Source organism: Pithys albifrons, chromosome 16 (genome assembly GCF_047495875.1).
Source record: "Pithys albifrons albifrons isolate INPA30051 chromosome 16, PitAlb_v1, whole genome shotgun sequence".
In the NCBI taxonomy this organism is placed as follows: Eukaryota; Metazoa; Chordata; class Aves; order Passeriformes; family Thamnophilidae; genus Pithys; species Pithys albifrons.
Window position 1 is genome coordinate 6895178 of NC_092473.1, and position 27791 is coordinate 6922968.

The 27791-nt window shown below is 42.2% G+C and overlaps 2 protein-coding genes across 3 annotated transcripts in view; one reads left to right on the forward strand and one right to left on the reverse strand.

Moving 5' to 3' along the window:
- Positions 1–18155: 18155 nt before the first annotated feature.
- Positions 18156–25521, forward strand: SNN (stannin). Of its 2 annotated transcripts, none has more exons than XM_071570776.1 (3): positions 18156–18244; positions 18954–19080; positions 22815–25521. In XM_071570776.1, the coding sequence occupies exon 3, from the start codon at positions 22893–22895 to the stop codon at positions 23154–23156; it is 264 nt and encodes an 87-aa protein (XP_071426877.1). In that variant the 5' UTR covers positions 18156–18244; positions 18954–19080; positions 22815–22892; the 3' UTR covers positions 23157–25521. The 2 variants fall into 2 exon arrangements, 1 of the variants encoding a protein (XP_071426877.1); XR_011699163.1 differs by lacking the exon at positions 18156–18244 and adding an exon at positions 18357–18812 and having other exon boundaries at positions 22815–22901.
- TXNDC11 (thioredoxin domain containing 11) overlaps positions 24941–27791 on the reverse strand; it is a 28138-nt gene continuing 25287 nt past the window's right edge. Inside the window, exon 12 of the mRNA XM_071570775.1 lies at positions 24941–26176. Within this exon, the coding sequence (XP_071426876.1) occupies positions 25549–26176 (628 nt within the window). The 3' untranslated portion in view covers positions 24941–25548. The remainder of the gene's footprint in view (positions 26177–27791) is intronic.

Sequence of the window (27791 nt, forward strand, 5' to 3'; positions counted from 1 at the left end):
TAAAATTAGTCTTGTGTCAGCAATTAAATAATCTTCTACCTTATTTTCTCCAGTTAATAGTGTGGTTTATCACAACCACATGATTGTACATGACCAATCCTTTGAAACCAGTGAGGATGCTCATATTTCTAGAGGATTGCTAGCTCAGCCTGTTTGTTGCTGTCTTGCATACAAAGTTCTGAAGTTTATTTATGCTGGAGTCTTGAACTGTGCTATTAAGACATTGAATGTCCTGTGACTAATTCAAAATATTTTTGGTTCTTCATAATTGCAAATATACAACTTCTCCCTCTCTCCAAATACTGGAATTAGTTTTCCCCTCAGCTGTATCTCTTCAGTTTCCATATATTGCAGCTGCAGTTAGAACTGCAAGGGCCTTGTTTCGCTCCACTGAAATCAATACTAAAGCAGCAGTTTAGTTCAATGATGATGTGCTCTAAATTAGGCCTCAATTTTTGCTACCTATTGAAGAGAAAGGCTGGAAATGGGGTCTTGCAGCTCCTGGCTGACTGTCCCTGATGAGCTCCTGCATGAGTGCTCAGGCCTTCAGCTTGGTGCTGTCATGGCAAGAGTGTCAGCAGAGAGATGGTACTGGAGACAGCCTGCCTTGGAATTCCATCAAAATGCTTTGGAAACACTAATGAACAACTCATATTCCCTGCACTTTGCTGTTTGACATACGTAGATATTGTCCTGCCTTTATGTTTGTACAGTTGTTTTTTTTTTAATATACTGCCATGCAAGAAGTTTTAGAAGCTTCTTAATAAGTGCAGGTGAAGTTGACAGAGCTTTCTCTCTCTCCTCTTTAATTGGGTTTTACTCTGACAAATACTTTCAGTAACTGGCAGGTGAGAGTCATCACACAGTGAAAACCACCAAAATATGTAGAACAGAATGCTAGTGCAGTCTTAAAGATTAACAAAATCTTGTGAGCACAGACATTATTACACGAGACCAGTTGCTAATTTCTTGTGCTTTAGAAATTACCTCATTGCCACAAAACTAATTAGTGCCCCTTCTCCTAAGAAACAACCCAAACAGCTACAGTCAGTGTCAGACCTGCCCACACAAGATGCAGCTTTGCCCTGCATAAAGGAGGGAGCTGCCTATGAGCCCTGGGATCTGTGCAGTAACTCCAGAATGTTGATGCAAATATAGGAAGAAGTGACAAACTCAGGGAGCAGGAGATTTTAAAAGTGTGAAGAACTAACATGAGGACTCAGGGTTCACAAACTGTGATGACATGCAGTTTGTGCCATTGGAGCCAGTGTCAGACAGCAAAAATATGCAGGGCAGAGAATAAAAAACAATCAGTCTTCTGGTTTAATAGGCCTCTGACTGGGAATAGTTGTTTTAACACTCGCTGAGTACAGAAAATCTCTCTCTACAGGTTCAACAAGAACTGTTGCAATCGGTTCAGGATATTTAGGAAGAAAGACAATTGTTCTGCCCAGGTTTCAATACACAAAGAAAGCATAAGAATTTTATTCAAAGGCAAATGCTAGTGGATTCTTATTTCTAGTTTTCCATTTTTCCCCACAGAGCAGTGGATGAAAATAAACAAGTGAAATATATTCTCCACAGTGCAAGGTGGCCAAAGTGGCATTGGCTGTATAAAGACGCTGCATAACATGGTTGTACCACAGTTAAGCTCGGGTTTTGGGGGAGATGGAGAACAGACCCAGAAAATGGAGTATCCCTCGAGCAGCTGGGCTTTTACAATGTTAAATGTGATTATCCCAAGAGAATCTGTGCACATGCACTTCATGTGAAGAAGACTCAAACACTCAGCAGCAGAGCTATTACTTGTAATTACATAGTGTTGTAGTGGAAAGTGTCTAATACAGAGCCTTTCAACGTGACTTGATCTGCTGCATTCCTACAAAGGTTCATGCAAGCAAAGCAGTGCCCAAAGTTAGTTATTTAAAGCTGAGAGTGGGAATGCTGTCCTCTGCAAAAGGGAAAGCACACTTTCATATCCTCTGCCCATGCTTTGTGAGATACCACTCTCTGCTTTGCAATGAGCTGCCACTTGGGAGTCATAAAGAGCTAACAATTACGTCTTCTCTCTTACATTAAATGATCTGTGGTTCTTCATCTTGGCTGAGGAGCAAATTTATATCAATACAACTGTTTCAAGAGGCTTCATATTTGTAGCTTATGAACAATATCCTGGCTATGGGGGTTTGGATGCAAAAGTGTTCCAAATGTCAAATGCTGATATCATTGATACCACAGTGCACCAGCACTTTTGGTATCTACTCATCATTTATCAAAGTTTTTCTGAAGTTCAGCATGACTTCACACTGATCTTGGACAGCTAGACAGGACAGAAGGCTCCTCAAGCTCAGTGTGCATGTACCTGTGCTCCAGGCACTGTGTCCCCAAGGAGCCTCCAAACACTTCACACAGTTTTCCACATTCAAAGGAGAGGCCCATTCTGCATATCCCAAAGTCCATTGGGGCAGCATTTGCACCAGAAGCACCATCACAGGTGACATGGTCTGTGAAGTCAACTTTTTAAAAGCAATACATATGATGATGGATCAGTGCACACCGTTTAAAAATTAAGGCTTCATTTAAATTAAATTTTATTAATGGAAAAAATATTGAAAATCTACCTCAAAAAGTGTCTTAATTGACTTAATTTTAATTTTCCTTTCCCATCTCAAAAAATTAGACCTTGTAAATGGAAGTTCAACAAGCTGAACAGATCTTTAGTGACATTTAGAAACAATCTTGCAAGTTGTTTTGAAGTGCTCTCCTTGGCCATGCTATGAATAGAAAGGAACAGATGAAGATATTGTCCCTTTAGGCACTGACTGAAAGCAAAGAACAGGGCTGATGTTACTTTCCAGAGGGGAAACTACACAGTGATAGGACCAAAAATACAGTGCAAACTTTCTCCTCGATTTAAAAGACTCTGGACTTCTTTGTAGCATGACAAAAATAGAACAAATATATTGATTGTACTGCCTGATCCTCTGGTGCTAAACTTCTGATTCCTGTACAAAGCAGGGCCAGGCAAGTTCTGGGCACCTTCTGCAGACTGAACACTTTCTTATCAAGTTCTGTGGAGCAGAAAATGCAAATCCATTCCTGTGACTGGGATATTTTGGGCAGCAGATGAGGAGAGGGCAGAGAATAAAAATAGTTTTATTATCATAGTCCTTGAAAGGCGAGAGTGACGCACAGCAGGCTTAAAAATGTTCTGAAGATAAATTAAGAAAATTAAATCTTTTATTCTTCCACACCCATATTTTTTGTGATTTCATTTGGTTTTGCTGCATATTTTACAATTATTCTGGCAAGCACTGCCTTTCACAGGAAAGCTAATTCTTTGATACTGGCTGAGGCCAAGTTTTCCAAGAATCCCATGGAAAAGTCAGATTTTTCATGTATCACATGGATAACGTGTCTGCAGTAGACCCCACGTTGTTCCTTCCCCTTCTTTCTCCCACCCTACTCTCCTCTCCACCAAGTTTAAGGGTAGTGAAGACTCTTCAGTCAAAGATTGATAAATACCATTTCAGATCTGCTCTTTCACCATATTAATGCAGATTGGATTTACAGTTATCATCTGACCTGAATGACTGAGAGCTGTACTTTGCAAATAAATTGTCAGATCTGGAACAGTATTTCAGATATTTATCATCATGACATTGTCTTCCTTCCAAATGTATAAACTTAGATATTCATTCCAGGTATAGATGATCTCTAAAATACAAATGAATCATTTTTATTTGAAAATATCAGCATCTATTGAGACTGAAAAATTGAGGTTTAGTTTGGAACTGGTCCAGGCAAAAATAAATCTTTATAACTGAAGGATAATATGGCTGCAGAAGTGAATCTAAGCATTAGGAACCAAGTCGTTCCTTTTCTGGAAAGTACAGAATTGTAGGTCTCATACAAGTTCTTATTGATCTGGACTTCTTTATATAATATCTGCATTTGGAATTAAACACTACATAGAAAAGAGAGAAAAGGGGAAAACAGTTAATCTTTGAGATATGTTGTTCAAAAAGGCAAAGTCATTATCTCATGTAAAAGATGGAATTAAAATACATTCTTGACAAAAGAACTACAGAACTGCATTTGAAATCTGCCTTTTATTTTACTAGTTTATCTTTGATTATGCACTGATTTCCTGTGAAATCAGTGAATCATCATAGAATGTGTTAATTAAAAATGTCTCCACCGAGTGCATGAAGGTCTATTGAACACAAAATCTAGACTGGTAGAGCCGATGTGGTTTGACATCCCCCCTCAGTGTAGGGTGGATGGAATACAACCAGAAAGCACATTAGAACAACACAGCTCAATATTTATTGGATTTCAAGTCCAATCCAGTTCCCTTCTTGCACCAAATAGTCTAACAAAACTGAAATGTGATTGGCTTAAAAAAAAATAAAATGATGCATTATAAGGGAGAATATTTTACAATTATAATTCCTCTGCTCTCAGGACTGAACTACTATTTGGATGCCATTTTTTCCTCTAATCCTGCTGGGTTTTAATTCCTGCAGGCAGGATTATAATAACAAAGAGCTGATCAATATAAAGCATCTATTCAGATCTGCTGGTCATTAAGAAGTAACAGTGTTTTGAAGCTTTCAATGATATAGATTATTCACATTTTACATCAGGTGGTCACAAAATCATGTCCCCTCATGATGCCTATGAAGTCAGCATTTGAGTTCCAAGCAAAAGGAAGGATCCATACAAAATTCTGCAACGGAATATTGTCCAACATTTACTTACAATTCTCCAATATGTCTTTAAAAAGCAGGCAGTCACTCTCTATAGGTGCTGCTGTTGCATTCAGGTCACTGTGTTTTATGTTGATCTCTCTTTTTTCATCATCCTCTGCCTTCCAGAAGAGGTTGGGGCAGCCACGAGTTTATCTGTACAGAACCCACGATTCACGTGTCAACCTTGTGAAGCCACTGGCAAATCACAGGCACTGGTACTATTGAACAAAGACTTGTTCATTTGCAGAAACAATTTCCTGATATACATTATCTGTTTTTAAAAACAATCTTTTTTTTTCCCCCATCTAAACACCATCTGCTTTCTTAATTCAGAACTCAATACTTTTGCTCAACATTGTTTCTTTGATGAAACAATTCAACCAGTTCCAATACTCCTATATAAAATTAAAGCCTTAAATACATAATATGGAGGTAATTATGAAGCAAATTTTTATGCTGTAATAAGACCAGCTGAAGTACTTGTCAAGTGCAAACAGAAGAATAAAATTCACTTCATGCCACTTAGAGCTTCTGCAGCCTTCATAACACTATGACTGTTTTCTCATTACTTTTCCTAAGCTGAGAAAAGTAGTAAACCTCAAATTATTGGGAAAGAGTACAGTGAAAACAGCCATGTGTGCCACTTTCCATACACTATTTAGCAGGACAAAAGTACCCTATTATTACCTCTTCTTAAGAAGTTAATATTAGATTAGACAAGACCTGCTTTTGAACAGAATCTCAAACTAATTTCTCCTTCTCAGCCTGCAAATTATGCACATAAATGTGTATTTCACTTCCAGTTAAATGCTTAGCAATCCCTGCAGGGTTCCTGAGCACAGTGTTGGTACACATGTGGCTGCTGGGGCCTCTCTCAGGTGCCTGCAAAGGAGAAGCAGGAACTGGCAGCAAGACTTGGCCAGAACATGTGCCATGCCCAAGTGCCAGGATTTCAACCTTGGCTTTTTCCTGTCAAAGGAAAAGAGAGCACGATTCTCACTTCCTGCCCTGAGGTTGTCAGCACACTATTAACTTGAGAATCAGCAATCAAATAGTTAACCTAGGACAAAGCAAGGAAACATCTGTCAATAACTGCAATACCCACTCTTTGAAATGAATTAGCAGACTTCAGGAAACCTATCGAGGCCATTATTCCCTGCAGGTTTGCGTTCCTCTGCAGGACCATAGTAAGGAAGAATAATCAAATTTTAAGGGTTTTCAGTGGATATGGGAACTGGAGATAGGTTGCCTGCTTGCACAGAGCTATGTATGGAGCTCCAACATGCTACTGAGGTAAAACACTTCATGCAACTGTGAGAGGGGCTGAAAACAACAGATGGACAAGAATCAACAGTCCCCAGTTGCAGCATGGAATATTTCTGTTAAATCATTAAAAAGAATTCTTCACAGTGAGGGAGAAACAGTGGAACATATTGCAAACTGAGGCTGTGCAATCTCCAGCCTGGAAGACATTCAAAACTCAAGAATGTATCATATAGATCAGCCAGTGATTTTCAAGAAAATCTTTCTTGCTAACAAGTACTCATTTTTCCTTAACATCCAGCTTTTTTTCAAGAAAAGAAAAAAAGATTTCAGCCTTGGCAACTTATTACAACATAGAAGGATGGAAATGCCTCTCACTGGACAATCCTTCCACTGATTGTCAGCCTGGGTATTTGAAACTCTTGCAGCTTACATTACATCAGTAAGCTTAATCATTTTGGCATAGTTAATTTTTCTGTGAATATTAAATAAGATCTGACAGCCATCAAAAACCACCAGGATATCTGCATCACCAATAAGGGGCTGAAAAAGCCAGCTCTGTTTATTGTGGAGATACTCTGGGGTATCATTCAGTGCTGCCACAGTTACCCACATAGCCCCTTATTTGGTTGAATTGCACAGCTATTCTTTTAATTATCATCCTTCAACTGCCATATCCCACTTCAGAGCCTTGGGAAGAATTTAATTGCTGTCTCTGCCCACTGAGGGCTCAACATCAATGAAAATGCAAAAGCAAATACTAAAGAATAAAAGGGCAAGTCAGCTGGAGCTGACTCACAGATAGAGGAAAGGGAATGCTAATCCTTCCTTAGGAATTGTCAGTGTATCTCCCTTTCTCCCAGCAGCAAAAAGGGTGCCCTGAATATGAAAATCCTCCTGCTGTTCTCAATTTCTTTGACATTAACTGAATTTGAGCAGTTTCTTGCAAGCCCAGAATCAGACACTGGACTCCAACTGCAGGGTCATGAGATTATCTGGCTCACTGCTCACTGTGGATCCAGCACAGAACAGACACCTTAAAGGTGTCTGGAAACATCATGAGACAGTTACTACTTTTAACCCAGTTACATCCACTACCCTGTAGTTACCAATGCAGGTAGTAAGAGCATAAAATTAGGATCTTAGTATTTCCTCAGAATAAATACTCTATTTGCATGTAATTATTATTTGGAATTATGAAGCTGTACAATCAACTTCTGCACAACCTTGGGATAAAAAGTGGTATCAGTTTGATTAGTGCCAAATACAGACATGGATGGTTAGGGCTGCCACGCCACCCTCAAAGGGTACCAGCTGCAGGAATATGCAGCAATTGTTGGTGGGTGCCTTCTCTCTTCAGGGAAGATGGCAGATAGCAATTTTTCTGTTCTTGCATGCGATTTTTTTAACTTCACAGATAATAGAACTGCTTCTTTCAATTGAAGAAGCAGTAGCTTGTGTGCTGAATGAAATGCTGTGTAGTCTCTTCCTGGTGCCCCTTTAGGTACTCTGCTGTCCAGGGCAGCCCTGGGGCATTGGGGTTAAGAGACTGAGCAGAACTCAGTACAGAGGAAAGCAAGTCAATTCAGCTGCTCGACTTCTAACAATTAAAACAAAAATAGCAACATTGTGTTACTGTAGCAATAGTTAAACACCTCATTATTTTCGAGGAACTTCAGTTTCTCACAGTCAGGTCATTCCAGTAACATCTCTGTCAGCATTTCTATTCTAATAGCCTCCTGTTTTAGAGGTTTTATAACTCACCTACCTATAAAAATATTCTTGAGACCCAGGAAGTACAGTCTCCCTTTCTTGGTATTACTTACGAATATAGCACAGATTTTATTTTAACCCAATTCCACATTAGTTCACACGTGAGTTAGAAATGCAGAAGTCTTTAAGATGGCATTGAAACAGTATTTGTTGTATAGAGAGATAAAAACCATGGAAAAGTGGAATGAAAAAGAAAGTAATATGCAATTAGGATGGAACAGACATGAAAAACGTGTGGAAAGGGAAAATGTAGCAAATGAAATGTTGTTCTCTGTATTTTCAAAAGTGTTTTCTCTCCCAACCATTGACCAGTCTCTTCAATATCCCCATGGAACAGAACATTATTCCCCAAGGCAGAAGTGAGAGCACTTTCTGTGTGTTATGAACAGGGTGAGACTGTGAGGGTTGTGTTGGTTGCTGAGCCCCTGCCCTGCCCTCAGTGAGGTGTGCCCAGAGCTCAGGGCAGAGGCAGTGAAGGCTGCCCAGCAGGAGCCACCCTTGCTGCCCTCTGCCTGAGGGGCAATTGGGCTCCAAACTTCAGCTTTCTCTCTGGCAAAGACTTAAACTGTTAATTTACAGGTGACTGAGGATGTCCCAAAACATGGCAAAGAGCAGGTTTTATTTAGAAAGCCTGTAAATCTTTTTTTTCTAGCTAAAAGAAAACATTTTAAAAATGGGATATCATGAAACCTTTACGAAGGATGCTGCTAAAATGAAAGTCTCACTTTATACTTCCCATTTCAAACTGTTCCTTTCTCTACATTTATGGTAGAAGGTTTAAAATATTTATTGCAATGATTTTTTTAATCCTAGAACCAAACAGGCAGGAATTTTGGTACTTCATTCTAAATGAATGAAGTATACAGTAGCATCATAATGAAAATCCCTCTCTCTGATCTGTGGCCAAAATCAGCGTAACCTGTTTTTTGGATTTCCACCATCCCACTGTGCTGCCATGTGTTCTCCTGAGGTGTGGGGCTCTGGGCTGTCCCTGTGCCTCCCAAAGCACTGCCCCTCAGCTGCCAGCCCTGCCCCCAGTACCACCTGAGCAGGGCTGCCCCTGCTGCCTCCCTGCAGGCAAACTGCAAAGAAAGAAAGGGTGTTTGAACTGACATCCTGCTGCTTTCAGCTGAAAATACATTCAGTCTAAACCAAGTCCAAACATTACAAATTTTCTAAACTCTGTCCTTGTGTTATGGAGTAGACATCAAATGGTGAGAAAAAAGAATTTTGCTTGTCATCACAGGAAGGAGAGTCTCTGCATTGTTCCACTATCTGAAGGTTATTTTTAAACAAGGTGCTGAAGAAATATACACTTAATTTGGACTAGCTGTGCAAGCAGCTTCATACTCGTGGGTAGCAGTGAAATGGAAGAATTATTTACATGAAGAGAAGGATAGAGAGAAAGGTTTGAATTTAAGGCTCTTGAATTGGCTTTTCTTCTTGGGCTTGTGAGGATGAGGAGGTTGCAGAGCTGTCTGAAGTGGCCTTTTGGCATTTCCCTAGCTGGGACAGACCCTTCAGAACAGTTCTACTCCTCTTTCATCCTCCCACCTCCCATCAGGTGCATGTTTCAGAGAAAAGTCAAAGCACTTCTACACTCTGCTCAGTGCAGAGAGGGAAGCCTGAGTAAAAGAGGCACTCTGGAAAGCATTTTGAAAACTGACAGTTCAAAGAGAGTCAGGATTTTCAGAGCTGCAGAGTTGTAAATTAATAATTTTTCATCCAGCACATAAGTGCTATGTTTTTACTATGTTTCTTCATTGGATGTCAGCAATCTGCCATATCTGTTGGCACAGCAGCACACAAGCTCATTCCCTGTGACAGTAATCTGACACTGGTTACTTTGAGTCCTATTGCACATTTTAGAAATAACAAATTTCACAACTTCTTTGTGTTTCCATGTTGTTAGAGCAACTGTGGCAAAAAGAAAATAATAATAAAATTAAAATAATAACATTTCACTCCCTTCCACAAAATACTGATCTTAATTTTGAATTTCTTTCCTGTGTATGTTAATGTTTGCTTTCCTAATTCTGCAAGCATTCAGGCCTATGTGTGGTAAGTTCTACTCCCAAACCATTTCATTCCTGGATGTGTCACCACTCCAAACACTGGTGAAAGGCAGACATAGCTGGAAATAGATGAGTTATTTCAAGTTCCTGTAGCAGCAAAGTGCTGAAGTTTTTCACAGAGAAGCTTGGATACCTCTAACACTTGGCACAAAGCAGAGGCAAGCTCAGAGTTATGGGAGGTGGCAGTTGGAAATTACTGCTAAGCTGTTTTATGTAAAAAGCCTGGTTATCATCTATATTTACATGGGTCACATCATGCACAGTCTCATGCTGTGAGGAGAAAATAGCACTTGAAGAACATTTGCAGAGTTCTGCCAGCATTGCTTTGGGAGGCTGTGGTTGCAGCCATTGGTTCAGTTCCTGTGACTCCTCCACCTCACAGGCTGGCTGCCCCCAAGGAACACAGCAGCAGCAGCAGGAAATGCAGGTATTGTGTAAGGTATTTTCCAGAAGAGATGGGGGTCTCTGTGAGGGAACATCAATTGAAGAGCCTTACAAAAGTTCCCATTTGTAATAATAGGGTTGCTGATTCAATTTTAAAACTGTGCCCTCAGCTGATTCAGCAAGAGCCAAAAAAGCTGAGCCAAGATGGGTTTAAGGTGCCAAGTTCTTGATCTCTAATTCTGCTATTAAGTGTATCTAGCAATTTAGTGTCCTAATTACAGCTCTTTCCCTTTTTTTAAATAGGCTTTTCTCTATGTGTTGAAAGGGAAAGGTGAAGCAAACACTGGGAGGAGGGGGAGATGCAGTATCTACAAAGAATGGGAATGGCTAAGGTTCACTGGCATGACTAAGTCACTTCAGAACTTACTGGGAAATTAAAAAGGGCAAAAACCCCTCCCCATTTAGAACATCAGTATGTTTAATCTGCTCTGAAAAGAGGGTAACAGAATAGGATCAAGCCTTCTTGTCCAAAAGAGCTTAACTTTCACAAAAACCCCTTAATAGCACCATTTAATGAATGTGCTATAAAGACATACAAAGAAGTTATAATTATCCCTGGAGCTGTGTAGCATCTATTTTATGTCTTAGCAAGCTACAATAGTATATAATCATACAATCTGTGATACTCACTTTGTTTCCCTCCTGCCTTCGACTGTGAAACAGAAGTGACAGCACTTAGGGGAGCATTCAACCTGTGGTGAAACTGGGTCTGCCATCTTTGCTTCTCATGTCTTGAAAGCTTTAAGCAGCTGAATTGCTCAGAAGTTTCTATGCACACCAGGCTGGGATGGCTGTGTTTAAAGATGACACTTCCAGTTGCTGAGGAGTCTCTTTGCTGTGCCTTTACTCAAGTGTAGCTGCAAGGGTTCAGTTTGCAGTTTGGGTTTCAGAGCACTGCATGTGCCAGCTGAAGAAGCATCATGTCACATTATCTCTACCTGAACAAACCCAGGCTACAAGCAGTGACCTGGAGATACAAAACTGAGTGAGTAAAAAACCCACTGCTGTGCAATCAAGCAAGCTTTGAATCCTTTCTGCTGTTTGCATGAGCACCATCACTGACATCATGAAGTCATAGCAAAGGCTCTGGATAAGGGAAGGGAAAAAGGAGAAAGAAAAAAAGAAAAAACAAATCTATACTAGTTAACTTTAAATGTGGTTTTCACTGGAAGATCCTCCCATGACTTCCAGTCCTGGGTTTTCCTACTCAGGACAGTAAATCACCTCACATATGAGTGTGGGCCTCCGTTCCTGTCACTGCTGCTGTGTAGACAGTGACAGGTGGTGGTGGTTATTTTTATTAGGCTGTGCATTATGTAATCAGAATACAAATGTAGATTTGGTTTTGCTTAAATGAAAGCATAGGTTTGGAGGAAAGAAGGGAAAATTCAAATCCCTAAAACTGCACATGTGATCAATAGTAATCTAATACAATAGGAAATGGTACCAGACCACATGAAGGGCTTTCACAATCTTGCTGTTAATCTTCTGAAAGTGTGACAATCACTAATTTAAAACAGTGCAGGCAAGGGTTCCAGTTTTCTCACCCTTCTGATACATGCAAAATTGTTTGCAAGGAAAAAATTCAAGTTATTTGAGAGAACACAACCAGCCTACACTGGAACAAAAGTAGTTTCTTCCACGAACATACAGGTCTGCAAAGAAAAAATTTAGTAAAGTGATCTGATTTCTTACGGTAATTAATATCAGCTTGAAGGAATATGCACATGCAGTTTTGGAACTCTGAAAGACAGTAGAAAATAAAAGTTAAAAGTTTTTCCTACAAAAGTAGGAAATTGCTGACTGGAGGCCTCGTCATAAGGAACAGCAGATAAGACTTTATTTTACTGAAAAACGCAGTGCTGTAGTGAAGCCTTGTGCATTCACCCTGGGGAATTGCAGGGCAGTTTGCATTGTAGAACAGATATCCTGTCATTAGTGACTGGTGGCTGGTGGGTAATCCTGCAGCAGAGCCCCCTTATCTGGCAGGGCTGCACACAGGGCTGGCTCTGAGCACAGTCTCCTGTGTGGTTGCCAGGCAGCCTCTGTAGTGCCCACAAACCCTGGTGCTGAGAGCCCCTGTCAGCTGCAGTGCAGGAGCTCTGCTGCAGTCAAGGGGCTTCTAAACCAGAGCTATTCCAAACAAAAACACCACACAAATCACATTTACACTGAATTTTGGGCACATACAACTTAACCCACATTTGTCACAAGAAAAAATTATAACACTAGAATTCTTGAAAAGCTGAGTCAACAAACCAGCTAGGTCACTGAGGAAAGGTTGTTCTGATCCTTGCACACAGTTTACAGGAGCACAGGCATTCAACTCTGCCCTCCCTGAACTTCAGAAGGAGTTGGCACTGCTCAAATAAGCATCTTAGCTCATGAAACAAGGATGGAAAATTTTACTTGCAAAACAGTCAAGCATCAATGCACACTTCGTGAGTACTGCTCACCATGCACAGTTAGTACCTTCAATCCCTTGTCTTGAAGCTCTCTCTTCCCCAAGGATTTGCATATGTGGGTGGCCTTAGTACTCTCCCTGGACTGACACCCTGAACTGGGCTGTCCTTGCAGCTCTGTGGCCTTCCTCAGCAGATGTGATCCTCACACAGTGACCAGTGCACCATCCACCACTGCAAACCTCCATTTCCTCTCTGCTCCCCCTGTCTAAACTGGTCACAGGATACTACCAACAGTTCAAATGTAGCAAAAGGCACATCCTCTGAAATGTAGGATTTTAACACAGCATAGCAGAGCAGAATCTGTCCAAGTTATGTCCATCTGCAGATTTGCAGAGTGAGAGTACACCTAATCCTGATGAGATAAAAATGGCTTTACTTGACACTTGAATCAATAGAAATAAAAGGAAGAAGGGAGAGTTACAGGTAGATTAAGTTGCAGGAATCTAAAGAAGAATGAAGGCCTTTAAACAACATCAGAACATTTTATGGCTCAGCTTCTAGTATAATGAGTAATTGCTGGTATTCAGGAAATTAATCTGAAGATCTTAATTGCAACTCAATCACCCATAAACAGACTACTATATGTAACAGTCTTTCCAACTCATAGATAAAATAGTTACTTTATGTGTTCAATATTGCCTGTGTTAAATGTTCTTATTGTTCTGATGCAATATTCCTGTCCTGGGTTTCACAGGTTGTGTTTACTCCCAGAGAAGTAAACAACAATGTCCAGGAAAAATGCACCAGGAAACTTGGAAAATAAATCGGTGACCAGAGTTATCAAGAGACTAGATGGAGCTGTTTGAATTGATTTGTCAGTTTGGGTTTAGGTTTCCAGATTATTTCTGCCTTCCCTGTTTACAGCACTCAAAAAACCATTTTGTCTCTAAATCCCCCTCAGCTTCTCTACTAAAACCAGGCAGTTAATCATGAAGTGCCACAGCAAATGTTTCCTTTAGACTTCTCTTCCTTAGAGGTGTCAGCCATGCAGACAGACTTCCAGCCTGAACTGTTTGCTGTGATTCATTTTCAGGAGTGCTCCTCAAGTTCAAAGCAAATCAGGCTAATTGGCACACCTGTTGAGATACCAAGGGATTTCTTTTTCTCTTGGCTACAGCAGGGAAGGTTCAAACCAGGCTTCATCTGGAGAGATGTTTCACTGCAACACAATCTGTCACAATAAATGCAATGCACTGGGGTACACTGTGATTTGTGTCACTGCCCTTACACTGTTTCAGGAAGCATTTGCTGTAAAAAGCAGAAGTATGGTGATAAAGTCTAATAAGACTGTCAAAAAGTTGCTAAACATTTGACTACTCAGTCTCAAAACCATTCTGCTCCAGTCTGAATGTCTAATTCCACGTGAATGTAGCTCAGGTACACTGTGAACCAGATGGACCAAGCAGGTCAGAAAAGGTAAAACAAAAGTGTTTCAAACACTCAAATTAGCAATCTAAAGAGATTTCCTTTGGGTTTCCCCAGTTAACACATTCAATATGTGTCTTGAAGACCACACAAGAAATATGGCTCACTTAGGGGAAGCACTAAACAAGGAGGGGCTAAAAATTTGGTAGATGTTCAAAGCCACTTTTTGTTTATTTGACCAAATGCACTTATAATGGTAAACTTGGAGAGCTTTAAAAATTACTGCTGCAGAAAGGAAATGCTTTGTACATTGTTCATCAGCCTTCAGGTACGAAACTGTTCTCCAAAGCACAGGACAACAATGTTTCAACACAGCAAAAGACATGTAATGTATCTTTTTGCCTGTTTTGAAGCAGTAGAAGTGAATAGGACACAGCTGCGGCCCTCTCCTAGTGTTGTGGCAAAATAAAGGTTGTACTTTTCTGTGTCAATATATAGCACTGTTCTCACCTTTCTAATTAGCATCTGGGCAGTTACATGCAAAAGCTGCTCTTTCAGGACAGAAGGCAAGGCAGGCCAGCAGAAACACCTCTTGTCCCAAGTTAGTTCTATGCAAAAAAGGGCTACAGCCTTCAGAAGCCTAAATTTAAGGTTATGTTCAAATGAGTTTTGAACAATCCATTTTCCCTGTCCTGGATTCACAGTCTGTCATCACGAAGCACTTACAGCACTAATCAGAATTAGAGAATTCATCATTCAATTGTGCTGTCACATAAAAACTATCTTCTGAGGATTTTCTTTTAAATAGATGAGGTGGGCATTTTAGCATTAATGCTGAAGTGAATTGATTCTACTATTTAGACACACAGTGAGACCATTCTAACACTAATGTTAAAAGTGCTTTTATACTTCCCAAGTCATATGCATAACTACAAATATCTGAGTACAAAACCCAATAGATGCTTTCTTAAGCAGAAGTCTGTGGGAAACTGGTGGGGTTCTGCAGCAAAGGAATGCAAGAAAATCTTCTGGGGCATGTACAGCACATCTAGAAGAGGAAGCAAGTCTTGTTTGAGTATTAACCTGTGGGTTTTACAAAACTTTTAAAAATGAAACTTTGACCTGTAAAAACTCTTCATATACTTTCATTCCTCTTCATGCACAGAGCTGGATGAATATTTCCTCACTCCTTTCAGGTGAAATAAGAAAAGACAAAACCTGCTTAAGCTTCTGGAGAGTTTCAGCTTGGTCCCTTTTCCTCTGTGTATTCCTGTGTATATTGTCTGTTCTCCAGTGGCACCTGTAAGTAAAGGTGAAATTGTCACTTACACCTCCTCGAACAGACTCACAGCATTTTGTCCTCTTTAACAATCCCCCCCCATACCTGCAGAACAGCTGTTTCTAAGAAGCAGTTAAAAAACCCTCCAGAAAAATGTCCTGTGAGGACTGGTCTCTTTCCCTGTTACATTTTCCAGAGTGTTGTGATGGTTACTGAATGCATTTTGCACCGAGGAGTGCTATGAAACAACAGAAAACTGAACAGCTATTATATGTGTAATATACATGAGTTGCATATTCATTGTCTTTCCAGGCGGGAATGGAGGAAGCACGTGTTGTATGTCACCAGCCACCACTTCGGAAGCCACACAACAGATGCTCCTACTTAAAGGAACAAATATTGGCAGTAACTGTTCAAAATTTAAAGGTAATTGATATACAAAGAACATACTTAGAGGACACAGGGTGTAACTGACAGAAGGAAACTCCGAAAATAAGTACATTTAAAATAGCCACATTAGCAGACAAGGACAGAGTGTGATGTAGATTTGCAACAATGAAAACAATTTATTTCTAGCAAAACAAATTACAGGCAAGTCCTAATCTGATAACGAATTTCTCTGGCATTGGTGTAGTCCCTGAAGAGAAACCAAAGAATGGCTATAATTAGTAACATTTAAAATCAACACTGGTGGAAATCCTGCTGGGGTCAGAGTGGCTCCAGCAGAGCAGGATTACTGTGACAATGGCTACAACTGACCCCAGAATTCTTCTGCAGATAATTCCCAGTGAAGTCCAGAAGCACATGCAATGGGTATTCTTTAAATGATAGTGTAAATTCAGAAAATTGTCAAATCTGTTTATTTAATATTTATGAATATTGAGGAAAAATCTTGTTGATAAACCTGTCATTCTTTTTCAAGGAGGAGAAAACTGTCCTCTATTCTAGCATGTTGCATGTTTGCAGTTGTACATTACCTGTGCACAGGTAAATAAATGACAGAATCCCCTCAGTTCTCATGCCTAGTACAGCTGAAGAGGGTATTACTGGAGTGCTGTAACCAAACATGCCAGAGCTCCTCACCAGCTCCTGGCAACGTGTAAAATGCGTTCGTTTTGCTGTGAGCAACCCTGCCCCTGCTAAGCACTAACTGGGAACAGATGAAGGTGGCAAAGCAAGAGAAGCTTTGGGGCAATTTTGAAGGATTAACAGCCTTCTCCTGTCTCCACAGCAGACTGGCAATTTCCTGTACAAGCCTGTGCAGAGCAAGTAGCTCGTTTACAAAGATAAAAAACTGACGTGAACGAACCTGCTTTGTTCTCTGTGCCATTTACTAAATATAAGCTACAAAATCACTACTAAAACTTTCTGAAAGGGAAAAAGTTTTCAAATTACAACAAAAGAGATTGCTGGTCTTCTCTTCAGGCTGGTGCTATTACTGGATGGCTTTTACCAGTCAGCTCTGTTGTAATTGCATTCATGATTCTGTACAAAAGGCCATGACCCTTCTCACTGAAGTGGATTGGGACACTTCTATACAGTTGAGACCACAGCCATGGTTATGTAAGCAAAACAGGCATCTCTAGACCTTCAAGTATCTAAATGGGACTTAGAAATCTTAATAAAGTCCTGGCCCAAAGGCTACCTCTGCATCTGGTCACTTGACAGAAGGTTGCTGCCATGGCCAGTATTGCTTTGCCAGACAATCCAGACCATTGGTTATCAACAGTTAAAGTAACCCAGGGAGTGTACTTTGCTCTTCCACTTTTTTCCAAAGCGATTCTGAACATCTAAGGATATGTTTAGCAGTACTTTATCATCTCTTCTATGGCTGTTGATGCATAAAGACAATAGAAACTGATGCTGCACTACACTTATTAGTTCCAAAGCTTAAATAAACCATTAATATTACATTAAACAATGACTTTTAAAAAATGTTTTTAACTCACATGTATGTGTTCCATGACACCATGCATTTTGATTAAATGAAAGATGGTGCTCTTGGGGCCGTGTGTGCAATGAAGCAGCTGCTCTGCTAATGCTGCAAACTGGCTGGACAGAATTCAGGAGCAGTTCAGAGCTACCTGTCACCTTAGGAAAGCCTCCTGACAAACCAACCTACGCAGGGCTGAGGGGACGGAGCGCGGCCCTTCATGGGCACCCTTCGCCACAGCCTTGGGCCGACAATCATGGGACTCAGCAACAGCGTGTGTAGAAAACATCTCTTGTGAGCAGCGGCCGAGGGAGAGGAGTTTGTTTGGCCCTGAGGAGGGGAGGCTCAGGGGACACATGGCCCTGCACAGCCCCGGCAGGAGCTGCCGCAGGCCAGGCCCGTCTGTGCTGCTGTGCCTGCAGTGAGAGCTCAGAGCAAACGCCTCAGGCTGAGACAGGGCAGATTCAGGTTAGGCATTAGAAAAAGAATTTCACTCTTCGGGTGGTCAGGCACGAGAACAGGTTGCCCAGGGAGGCAGTGGAGGCACCACCATCCCTGGAGGAGCCCAAAGGCTCCGGATCTGGCGCTGGGTGAGGCAGTTCGGGGTGGCAGTGGCCGCGCTGGGCTGATGGTTGGACTGGATCACCATAAAGGTCTCTTCCAACCTCGATGACTCCACGACTCCGTACCCCGCGATTCCCCGCCCGCCGCGGGGCGGCCCCGGCGCTGCTGTCACGGGCGGGAGGGCAGAGCCGAGCGGGGTCCGGCGCTGCTGCGGGGCGGCGATTGGAGCGGCGACTGGGGCCGCGATTGGCGCCGCTCGGCCCCGCCCGGGCCCCGCTAAAAGGCGGCAGCGCGGGGCGGAAGGCGCTGCCGCGGCCGCGGCGAGCCCGGTGGGTGTCGGGGCTGTGTGGGGCGGGCACTGCGGGGCGGGAGCGATGCTGGGCCGGGATGGGATGGGCTGGGCTGTGCCGTGCCGTGTCGTGCCGTGCCGAATGTCGGGCGGGGGCTGGGGCTGGGGCTGGGGCTGGGGCCGGGGCCGCCCGTGTTTCCCCGTGTTCCCCCGGGCCGGCCCTGCCCGCTCTTTGTGTCCGCGGGAGGGTCCCCGCAGGCCTTGCGTGGGCCCCGGGGGTGGCCGGGGCTGCCCCGCCGCACTGCCACGGCGGTGCCTCGGCCCGGCCGCAGGGGCTCGGCCCTGCCCGCTCGGTGCGGGTTCGTGCGGGATGCAGGGTCAGCACACACCGACCCTGCGCTCACAGCCCTGGAGTTCACGGCGAGAGCAGTTCAGGCTGGATCTCGTTCCTCACTCGGAGCATCTGCAGTGTGTGCTGTGCTGTCCCGTGCTCCGCCTTTTCCTGACACAAACGCAGGTGTAGGAATCTACATCTGCCAGTAGATGTTGCTTGTGGATGGACCTAAAGAACTCTAAACCACTTGTGAGACTCTTGCCTTGGTTCGCAGGTAGGTGAAACAGCAAGGGAGCTCTCCCCGCCCACCTGTACCGAAAGCTCGTGGTCAGACACGGTTATGTAATGGGGAGCCAAGAGCGAAAGGGACTTGGGATGCGGAGCAGCCGGAGACCAATGTGATCTCTCTTCACAGGGGAGGAGCGAGGAGGGAGACTGGCCAGACAAGACCCAAAACCAGTGTGACCTTCGATTTTCTAACAAGGTGATTGTGAAACTGTGTAAAGGACTCCTGATCTGAGCTCCAGAGTCTGTTGGTGCAGGTACGTGATTGACTTTGGGGTGCTGGCTGGCTGAAGGTCTGAGCTGAGTATAAAACCTGAGTGACTGTCAGAAACGTACAGGTGCTATCTAGCTGCTGTTAGACAGAGACACCAGACAAAAACCAAAACACACTTTTGGAGAACTACCTTGAATGTAAATGGAAAAATTTTCTTTTTAATCGGCAAACTTAACGTTGGCATCTCAGCAATTTTTCTAATATGTCAGAATTAAGCTGTGCCACAGGATGTGTACAGCATGTCACTGCTGGTAATGGAATGTCGGAAGTGACTCTGTTATCATGTCAGGACAGACGTTTCTTTAGAGCTCTGTGTGGATGTGACACTGACAGATAGGCATCTGCAGTCTGACAGATGCTTTCCCAGCCACGCAATTGCCTCCAAAGCAAACATGGTTGTAACACTACAAGCCTGTCTCTAGTTCTGCATTAACTGGTTGACTTTTCTGACAGGCAGTTACAGCATTAACCTGCTCCACTTGCTGTGCTTCTGAGGTCTGTCTGCTCTTGAAATTGTGGTTGTGTCTGAGAAACATCTTAAGACTGCTGCTCTCTCATCTCTCCATCTTACTGTCCTCTGTAAAACACTAACTTCTCTGTGGTTTAGCTTGGTGTAGAGCTTTAAAAGGAAGTCTTGATTAAATCTAAGCTAGTACTACACCTCGTGTGGAAGCTGCTGTTCTGTCAATACTGTTAGTTACTAGGTTTTTTGGTAACCTTTGCTTGAATGGTAAGTTCTTGGAATACTGTCCATGATTAATTAGCCACAGAAAAGACTTTTTTTACCTGCCTTCCTTGCTTTTTTATTCCTCATTAAAAGTATAATAAGGGTTGGGAAAAGATGATTTGCATTGAAGGCATCTACTAAACAGCTCTGTGCTTCTAAAATAACCTCTTGCCAAGTCCCAGCTTGTGCAGGGGAACTTGGCTTTATCAAGAAGAGGTGGTATTAACTGCAATTAATAAAGAACAACAGAGATCCCATTTTTTTAATTTAGAAGTGGTGAAGTCAGAGCACTCCTGTACTGTAAAGGTCTGGCTCTCCGTGGCTGGTACTGTGGGTGCTGTACACACTTGGGTATGGCAGAAGTGCAGCTCAGATTTCCCCAGCGGGTTTTCCCCTTGTCTTCCCTTGGCAGTAAGGACTGTGTTGTGATGAGTGTGCAGCATTCCTCACAAGTAATCTTACTGGCACATAAAGGAGAAAGCAGTTTTCACAACTTAGAAGCATGTTGATTACAAGCTGCTGTTTCTGTCTCTCAAAATGGAGGCTCTTTAACTAAGCAGCCTTTATTATTTTTTTTTTCAAATTTTTTAAGCTGAAGGTCACTCTGGTAGCTTTTACTTCCTTTCTCCTACCTCATTCAACTTACTTGAGGTCGAATACTATAATAGAATAGCTCCCACTACCTAAAAAAAAGGAAAATTAAAGCGTAAAGACTTGCACCTTGAACATAACTCCTTGGTGAGGTCTTTGGTGTATTTGGGTGACCTATAGTAATTTGCTTTTGAAGCCTCTTCCTATAGCTTTGCCTTGAGCAGTAGCAGTGTTTTTTGTAGGAAAAAGTGAACTTACCAGCAGAATGCCTGTAATAATGACAAACTTGGTTTAGAAACTAATGCCAGCCTTCCATTGCATTTGTCCCCTAACAGCCTTCTGCAATTTAAACTGCCTGTTGTCCTTTAGTTAGAGCTTCTGAATTGGATAATAAAACTTTACAAATGAAATTTCTGAGTAGAAACTGGTATTAGGCAAAAAGAGAAGAGCAGCAGTTATTTACGGAAAAATGGTTTCTAGCTGATGTTTTCACTGCTCGATTGCTATAAGGACTGAAATAGGCTATTTGGAGTTCACAGCAGTGAATCTGAGTAATCTCACTAATGAGTAAATATGCTTAGATGCTTGCTTTGATATCAAGTGTGGTGGGAAGGGACACAGCACTGGAAGTACCACTGAATATACATAGATGGTGCTTGCAATCCCTCTGAGGATCAGGAATGCACAGCTCATAATATCTTGCAGTAAAAGTGCTAAGTGAGGTCGGTGCTGCTCCTGCTGTGCTCATGGGTTTTAGCTCAGGTAGGCTTTAAGGGGAAAGTGAGTCTGAAAAGTATTTATCCCCTTAAGTTTAAGGGGGTCTACAGAACGCAGAATACAGAATGTTTATCCTGTCAAGAAGTGGACTATAGAGACAGCCTCATCTGGATTTCAGTCAGTTGCTGGTGGAAAGAGTAGCAGGGCTGGAATTGTGTGTCAAGAAAACAACACAGAAAACAAAGGCCTCCCTGGAAGCAGTTCTTATTGGTGTAGTTACAACATGCAAATGTGCTGTGCCAAGGGTGGAACTAAGGCTGCAGAAGTTCTAGAGACCTAAAGCCAGAAAGAGCATTGTGAGCTATCACACTATAGCTTTAAAGCAATTCAAAGCCACTATCATGCACTATTAACCAGTTGTTTGTGCCATTGTAAATCTGTACAGATGTTTAATACCTGACTTGATACAGGGTGCTGACTCTGAAGTCCTGGAGTGGGAGGAGGAGGGTATGCCTGCAGAAGGAATAGCATCTACACTTTATCTCACTGAGAATTGAAATTCTTTGAAGTCTTTATCAAATAAAATACATTTGGAACTTTTAAGGGTAAAAATCTATGGATTTGGCCAAGAAAGATCTTTAAGAGCAATCTGGAAGTTGCTGTGTTGCACTCAAATTTCAACTAAAAATCATTCAGTGTGAATCAGTCTAATGCATCCTGAACCGAAACTGCCAGAATATCCTGGTGGTACAGAGGATGGTGATAGGCAGTTTCATAGTTCATACAGCTGATGCTGTCTACTCACTCAGACTGGCAGAGGGGTAGTGTTGCAATGCTGATTTCCACTTTTAAAACCTGTTTTCTAGGTGACAGAACTGTGAAATGTAAGGTTATGGGCTGCACCAAACTGCTGTAGAGAAACTGATGTTTCACTGCCATGAGCAGTGACATGGTTGTCACTGATGCCAGCAAAGGTGGAAGCTGCAGAAGTGGCCTTAATGTGGCCATGCAGTGTCTGCAGGAGAAGCAAAGTAAACTCTTGTGCTGATGCTGTACTGGTTTGGCTGGATCAAACAGTGCTGCTGTTCAGACATGCCCTTAGGAAAATGAACTCCATGAAAGTCACTCTTAATCACCCTCAGCTGATCACCCTGTGTTGAGTAAGCATTCCAGAACCAGGGTGATTGTGACAAATCATACACCTCTCTGGCTGCAGTGGGCACACAGCTCTGCTGAGGGGGTGTGGTGTCGTCAGTTTTGGGTTTATTGCTTAAATTTTAAAAGGAGCCAGACTCTCAAATTTTCTGTTTCTGTAGGATTCCTTGAGGAAAACTAAAAGTAGCTGAATTTCTGCCTTGTCATGGATTGGAAATATCACCCATAATACAGCATTTGTATCAAATAGTCTTATATCTCCCTATACTAAACTGCATAAATATCATACAGCCTTCTGTCTTATCTCACATCTCCTAGTGAAAATTACCTCTTAGTAGGCTGACCATGTGCTGTCTTGACAAGCACATCAAGAGCTGAAACAAGATTCCAGGATTCTGTGACTGGGAGCAGCACAAAGCAGTGAATGCAAGAGGGTCACGTGCTGTGTCAGGGACACCAGCCCTGACTGTAACGCTGCTGAGTATGGTAAAACTGCACAACTTCATTGTTTATTTTTCCCACTGCAGGAGTTTGAAGATGCAGCAAGACTGACAGTGAGGACAGAAGAATCTCCTGAAGGAAGAGCACCCTGTGAGCTCCTGGCCATGTCCATCACGGATCACAGCGCCAGCACGGGCGTGGTGACCGTGATCGTGATCCTGATCGCCATCGCGGCGCTGGGGGCCCTGATCCTGGGCTGCTGGTGCTACCTGAGGCTGCAGAAGATCAGCCAGTCTGAGGATGAGGAGAGCATTGTGGGCGAAGGAGAAACCAAAGAGCCCTTCCTGCTGGTGCAGTACTCTGCTAAAGGACCCTGTGTGGAGAGGAAAGCCAAGCTGACTCCCAATGGCACAGAGGTGCACAGCTAACCTGGACTATGGATGTGTGGAACCAGCAGCAGAACCTCTATACTGTGAAGAACCTGGTCACGTGCACACTACTCATCGGAAAACACCCTGATGAGAATTAAATAAGCTTTGTTTGGAACTGCATGCACTGAGAAGTTGCACTTTGCATCAACTGTGTATCCCAAGTCCTCTATGGCCAGAGCTGACTCGCCTGGCATAGCGTCCATTGCCGGCAATGGGCACAGGGATATATTGATGTGAAGAGACTACGAGCAGTTTTTGTTACTTGAATGTTTAGCTGAGCCTATTTTGATGGAGCTACTACTGTACTGTGAACTACTTTACAACTGTGAACTGTAAATAGGCTACCAAAAACTTTTGCTTTGTGTTCTTGTAGCACATGGGAATAGTCTGATGCAACTGTATATAATACACAAGGGGGCTCCTGAACCACAACCATGGGTGGGATTCCAGATCTTCAAAACCAAATCTGCAGTTAAAGCTTGTGTCTGCTACTAGATTGAGTGCACAGCTGTGCAGTCAGAAGTCCTACTTTTAAGTTTATTGGACTGATGCAGAGTACTTTACTTGAAAAGAAGGGATAAGCCTTCAGTAATATGCTGGGGGAGGAAACACAGGAGCTACAAGAAGGGAAGTGATTTCTTTCAGTTGCAGTTATGTAGGTTAAGCTTTTGGGCTGCTAGAACTCAGTTGTAGCTACTGCAAGGAAGCTGCCACTTTGATGGATTCCAGCCTGGGAACTAATGATGGATACTGAACCCTCAGGGATGGTCCAGAAGGTTCCCAGGAGTTGGAAATGGCAGTAGAGCAGGCTTTTCTGTTCTGTAGGTCTGCATGCTCAAACTACAGAAGTGGTTACTTATCAAAATGGGCTTAAGTGCAACTAGTATGAATTTTTCCTAGAACCCTCGTTTGTGTAATTAGTGGATAGGATGTTAACAGCCTGTTATAAAAAGGCATTTTAGTCCGCAGACAAACAGTCAACTATAGAATTCAGTTGATGTATCTTGTAGATAACTTCCTGGATTTAACTGTACTTTGACAAGAGAAGCTTCAGTCTTTCCTGCCCTTAATAATAGGGCAAGGGAGACTGATGGTCTGTTTGTAGAAGTTTTTAGCTACCAAGGGCCCAGTCCTTCCACATAAGAACACACATTTCCTGCTCTGTGCTAGAGTTCAGTTACAGGAACTGTAAAAGTGTGTTAAAGGGGAAGTTCTGGACCTCAAAGGTTTGGGGGGAAGAGGGGGGACAACACTGAGCAACCAATGGCAGCTTACATATTCTAAATTCTTAGTGTAGGCACACCATGCTTTGAGGCCACTGCCTGTTTTCTATTACTTTGTACATGGCCTCCTTTGCATACTGGTATTTTCAAACAATTGATTGTCTAGCCTTAATTCAGCTCTAGAGGAAGCATTAAACTTGCTTCTTATACCTCTACATATGGAGTAACTAAGGTCTAGCAAGGCTTGCTTGAGAATTTTAACTATATGCAACACAGTAATGGCCTAGAAAAAAAGTCTTGTCTCCTCCTTCTACACTAAGATGTTGAATGGCATTTTTAGTGCTACATTTGCCTTTTTTTTTAAATTGAAGGCTGTAATTTGAAGCAGAATGAATGCTGTCAGTAGCAAAAAGCTCTTGCTGTTGCCTCTGGAGTACAACATGTGGGGTACAGCTGATAGATGTTCTTACCCTGACGTGCTCTTTTAGGATACTGTCTCATGGGACTTGCATGTATTGCCACACCTGTATGCTTAAATTGCTGCATTCCAGACCTCTTGTAAATCAAAAGAGAAAAGGATTAATTCAGTAAGACTTTCTTTAGTTTGCAGTAGAGAACAGTTCACACATGGCTCTTGTGGGTTTCAGGACAGTCAGAATACCAGGATACAAAAGTGGTACAAAGTGCTGGAGTTCTAGAACAGAACAGTTGTAGCAAGATGACTTTGTCCATTCAAGTTTACTGATCACACACATGAAGTCTATTTTAATTCAGCAAAGAGAATGCAGTGTAAAGGGCAAACTTCAGAAATTATGGAAAAGTATAAATCAAAGGTCTAATTTGTCTTTGAGCAGCTGTAGGAGAAAGCCAGTGAAAAATAACTGGTCCTTAATCAGAGGTGCTTCACACTGTTGCCCCTAAAAATCAGTATCTTTAAATTAAATGGATAGGTGTTTGAAAGTTAGTGCAATAGTAAAGTGCAGAAAGTGTTTTCCATTCTCCTCTTCTCTTAACATGGGGTATTGAGTAAGTTGTTCAAGTATACAAAAATATTCCATTTGATTTTTCTTTTTCTAGATCATGTGGGGGAAAAAGTCTTTATTTACAATGAATGTCAATAAAATTTGCATAAATACCTACCCAAACATTTGACTTTATGTAAGCAATCATTCTGTCCTGTTTCCACTGGTGTGCTCTGTCTCTATGGTACCAATAATATCAATCCTTTCTTCCTCTGTTGTGGCAGTAGCTGTTGAAGGGGACACGTCGTTATCTTCAGGAAGTGTTTGCTCAGACTCAAGGGGTTCTTGAATTCCATCCCTGCTTTGCAGCTTTGCTTCCTTCGATGCCACCAGAATTCTCAGTAAAGCATTCTCTTTAAGGAGGTTTTCTGATGCATCAGCCAATTCTTGAAGCTTTTCAGCCATTTCTAACAGTTCTTGATTCTTCTGGTCATACGTGGCCTGCAGCTGCTCGCTGTGGACCTGCAGAGTCTTGTGCTGCTTTTCCAGGGTGTGTTTTTGCTGCTGCAGTCTCTGCTCCTCTCTCCGAGCTTCAGAGAGCTGTGCTTCCAGCTGCCCATGGGCCTGGTGGAGGGCACTGATTTCTGACCTTAACTTCTGGATTTCTCTCTCCAAGTGTGAGATGTGTCCTTGCTGGAGAACTGACTCTTTATGTCGGCATTCTTTGGTACAGGGCTCTGATGAAGAAAGACTTGAGTGATGTAAAATAAATTTAAGGAGATTAGGAAGGTTAACTGAAAAGTCTTCGGGGAACTTCACACTTTGCTGCTTCCTAGAAAGACATTAACAAGTCATTAGTAAAGCATTCAGATAGGTAAGCAATGATAATTTTATCTAGGCATCTGCTGTTCAACTCCAACTTGGTATCTTGTTTTTTGTAATCAAGGATGGTTAGTACAGCAGGTAAGAGAAACCTAAACTCATGCAATACAGAGCACACAGACTTTATTCTGATGAATTCCTCCTCTACCTGTGTTCCAGTCTAGGTGCTGGAAGCATCTCTGCTTGGGATTGGCATTTGAGAAAAAATTTCTCACAAATTCCAGAAAACAAATTTTACTCTTAAAAACAGAAAGTAGCCCAATCACGAGATCATTGGGTTATGAGCTTGAAGTACATGAGATAGCATTACTGTTGGGCAGGTGTCAATATTTGTAAGTTGAAGGTGCAACACTTGAAATGTTCCTAATTCTCCATATATTGTTAGAATTTAAGTCCAGGTCTATAGAGCTGCCTGGTGGGAAATGACTATTTTGAACCTGTATAGGATATCCTGGAAGCAGTAGCTTAGTGTGTTCCAGCATCTGAAAGGCAGTGCAAGGAGCAGTTTGCTTTTAAATAGGAAGGCCCTTTTGCTGTCAAAAAATAAATTTCTTTACTTATTCCTCTTACTGCTTTGTCTTTAATGTCACTGAGGTGATGAAGGAAGCCAACCAAACAAAGTTTTTTCTGCGTTTTGGGGGTGTTTTTTCCCCCTGAAGCTGTGAATACTAAACCCAGCATCTGGAGGAGGTAAGCCACTGCTTTCTTCACCAGCATAACCTGGTACTCTTAACCTGGCAGAGAGTCCAAGAGCAGCAAGTACCAAATTTCTTCCTCAAGACTATTAACCACTAAGACACCTACAATCTCCAGCTGTGCCAATGTTAAAATTACTGTCCTTTGTAGGCCCTGAGCATATATATGAGGCTAAACTGTCCTCTGAGGACTAGATTAGAACTAACTCTTGACCTTTTCTTTCTGAACCGGTTAAACTTTTTGCTCTGCATGTTCCAAAATGACACATTTACTGCCTCCTGACTATTGCAGTATCAGCTTCAGCCTTTGCCAGTCAGCAGCATACTCTCCCTTTCATTAGGCAGCCATCAAAACAGAAGAAAAGCTTAGTTTAATTCCCTCTGGCTGTCAAATTCATCACCAGATTAATGGCATGTGGCATAGATTCAGATAAGTCAGAAAAAGGACACAGGAAAAGCCCAAATAAAAATTACTACAAAGGAAGAAAGCCAGACTCGGGTATAATGCTTGTTGCCTCCAGGTTTACTGCTGCTGGTCCTGCACGACACACACCATGGATAACTTGTGTCCTGTGTGTGTGACATCATGTCTCTCAATTGCTTACACCATCAATCTGGGAGTTACTCAGTTACCAATTAGCGTTCCTCAAAAATGCCTTCTGTGAAATCCAACTCCTTAGCACATGGGACATAAAAATAGGCTCATTTTATTTAGTGATAACTACTTAACTGCATTTCAGGTAGAAGACAGATAACAAATTTTATCAATAATTCAAGAATCAGCCAGGTGAGGCTCCTGTTCATCAAAATTAAGCTATTTCTGGAAGAGTAAGCAACATGATTTTTCCTCCACGGCAGACTTCTGGTGAT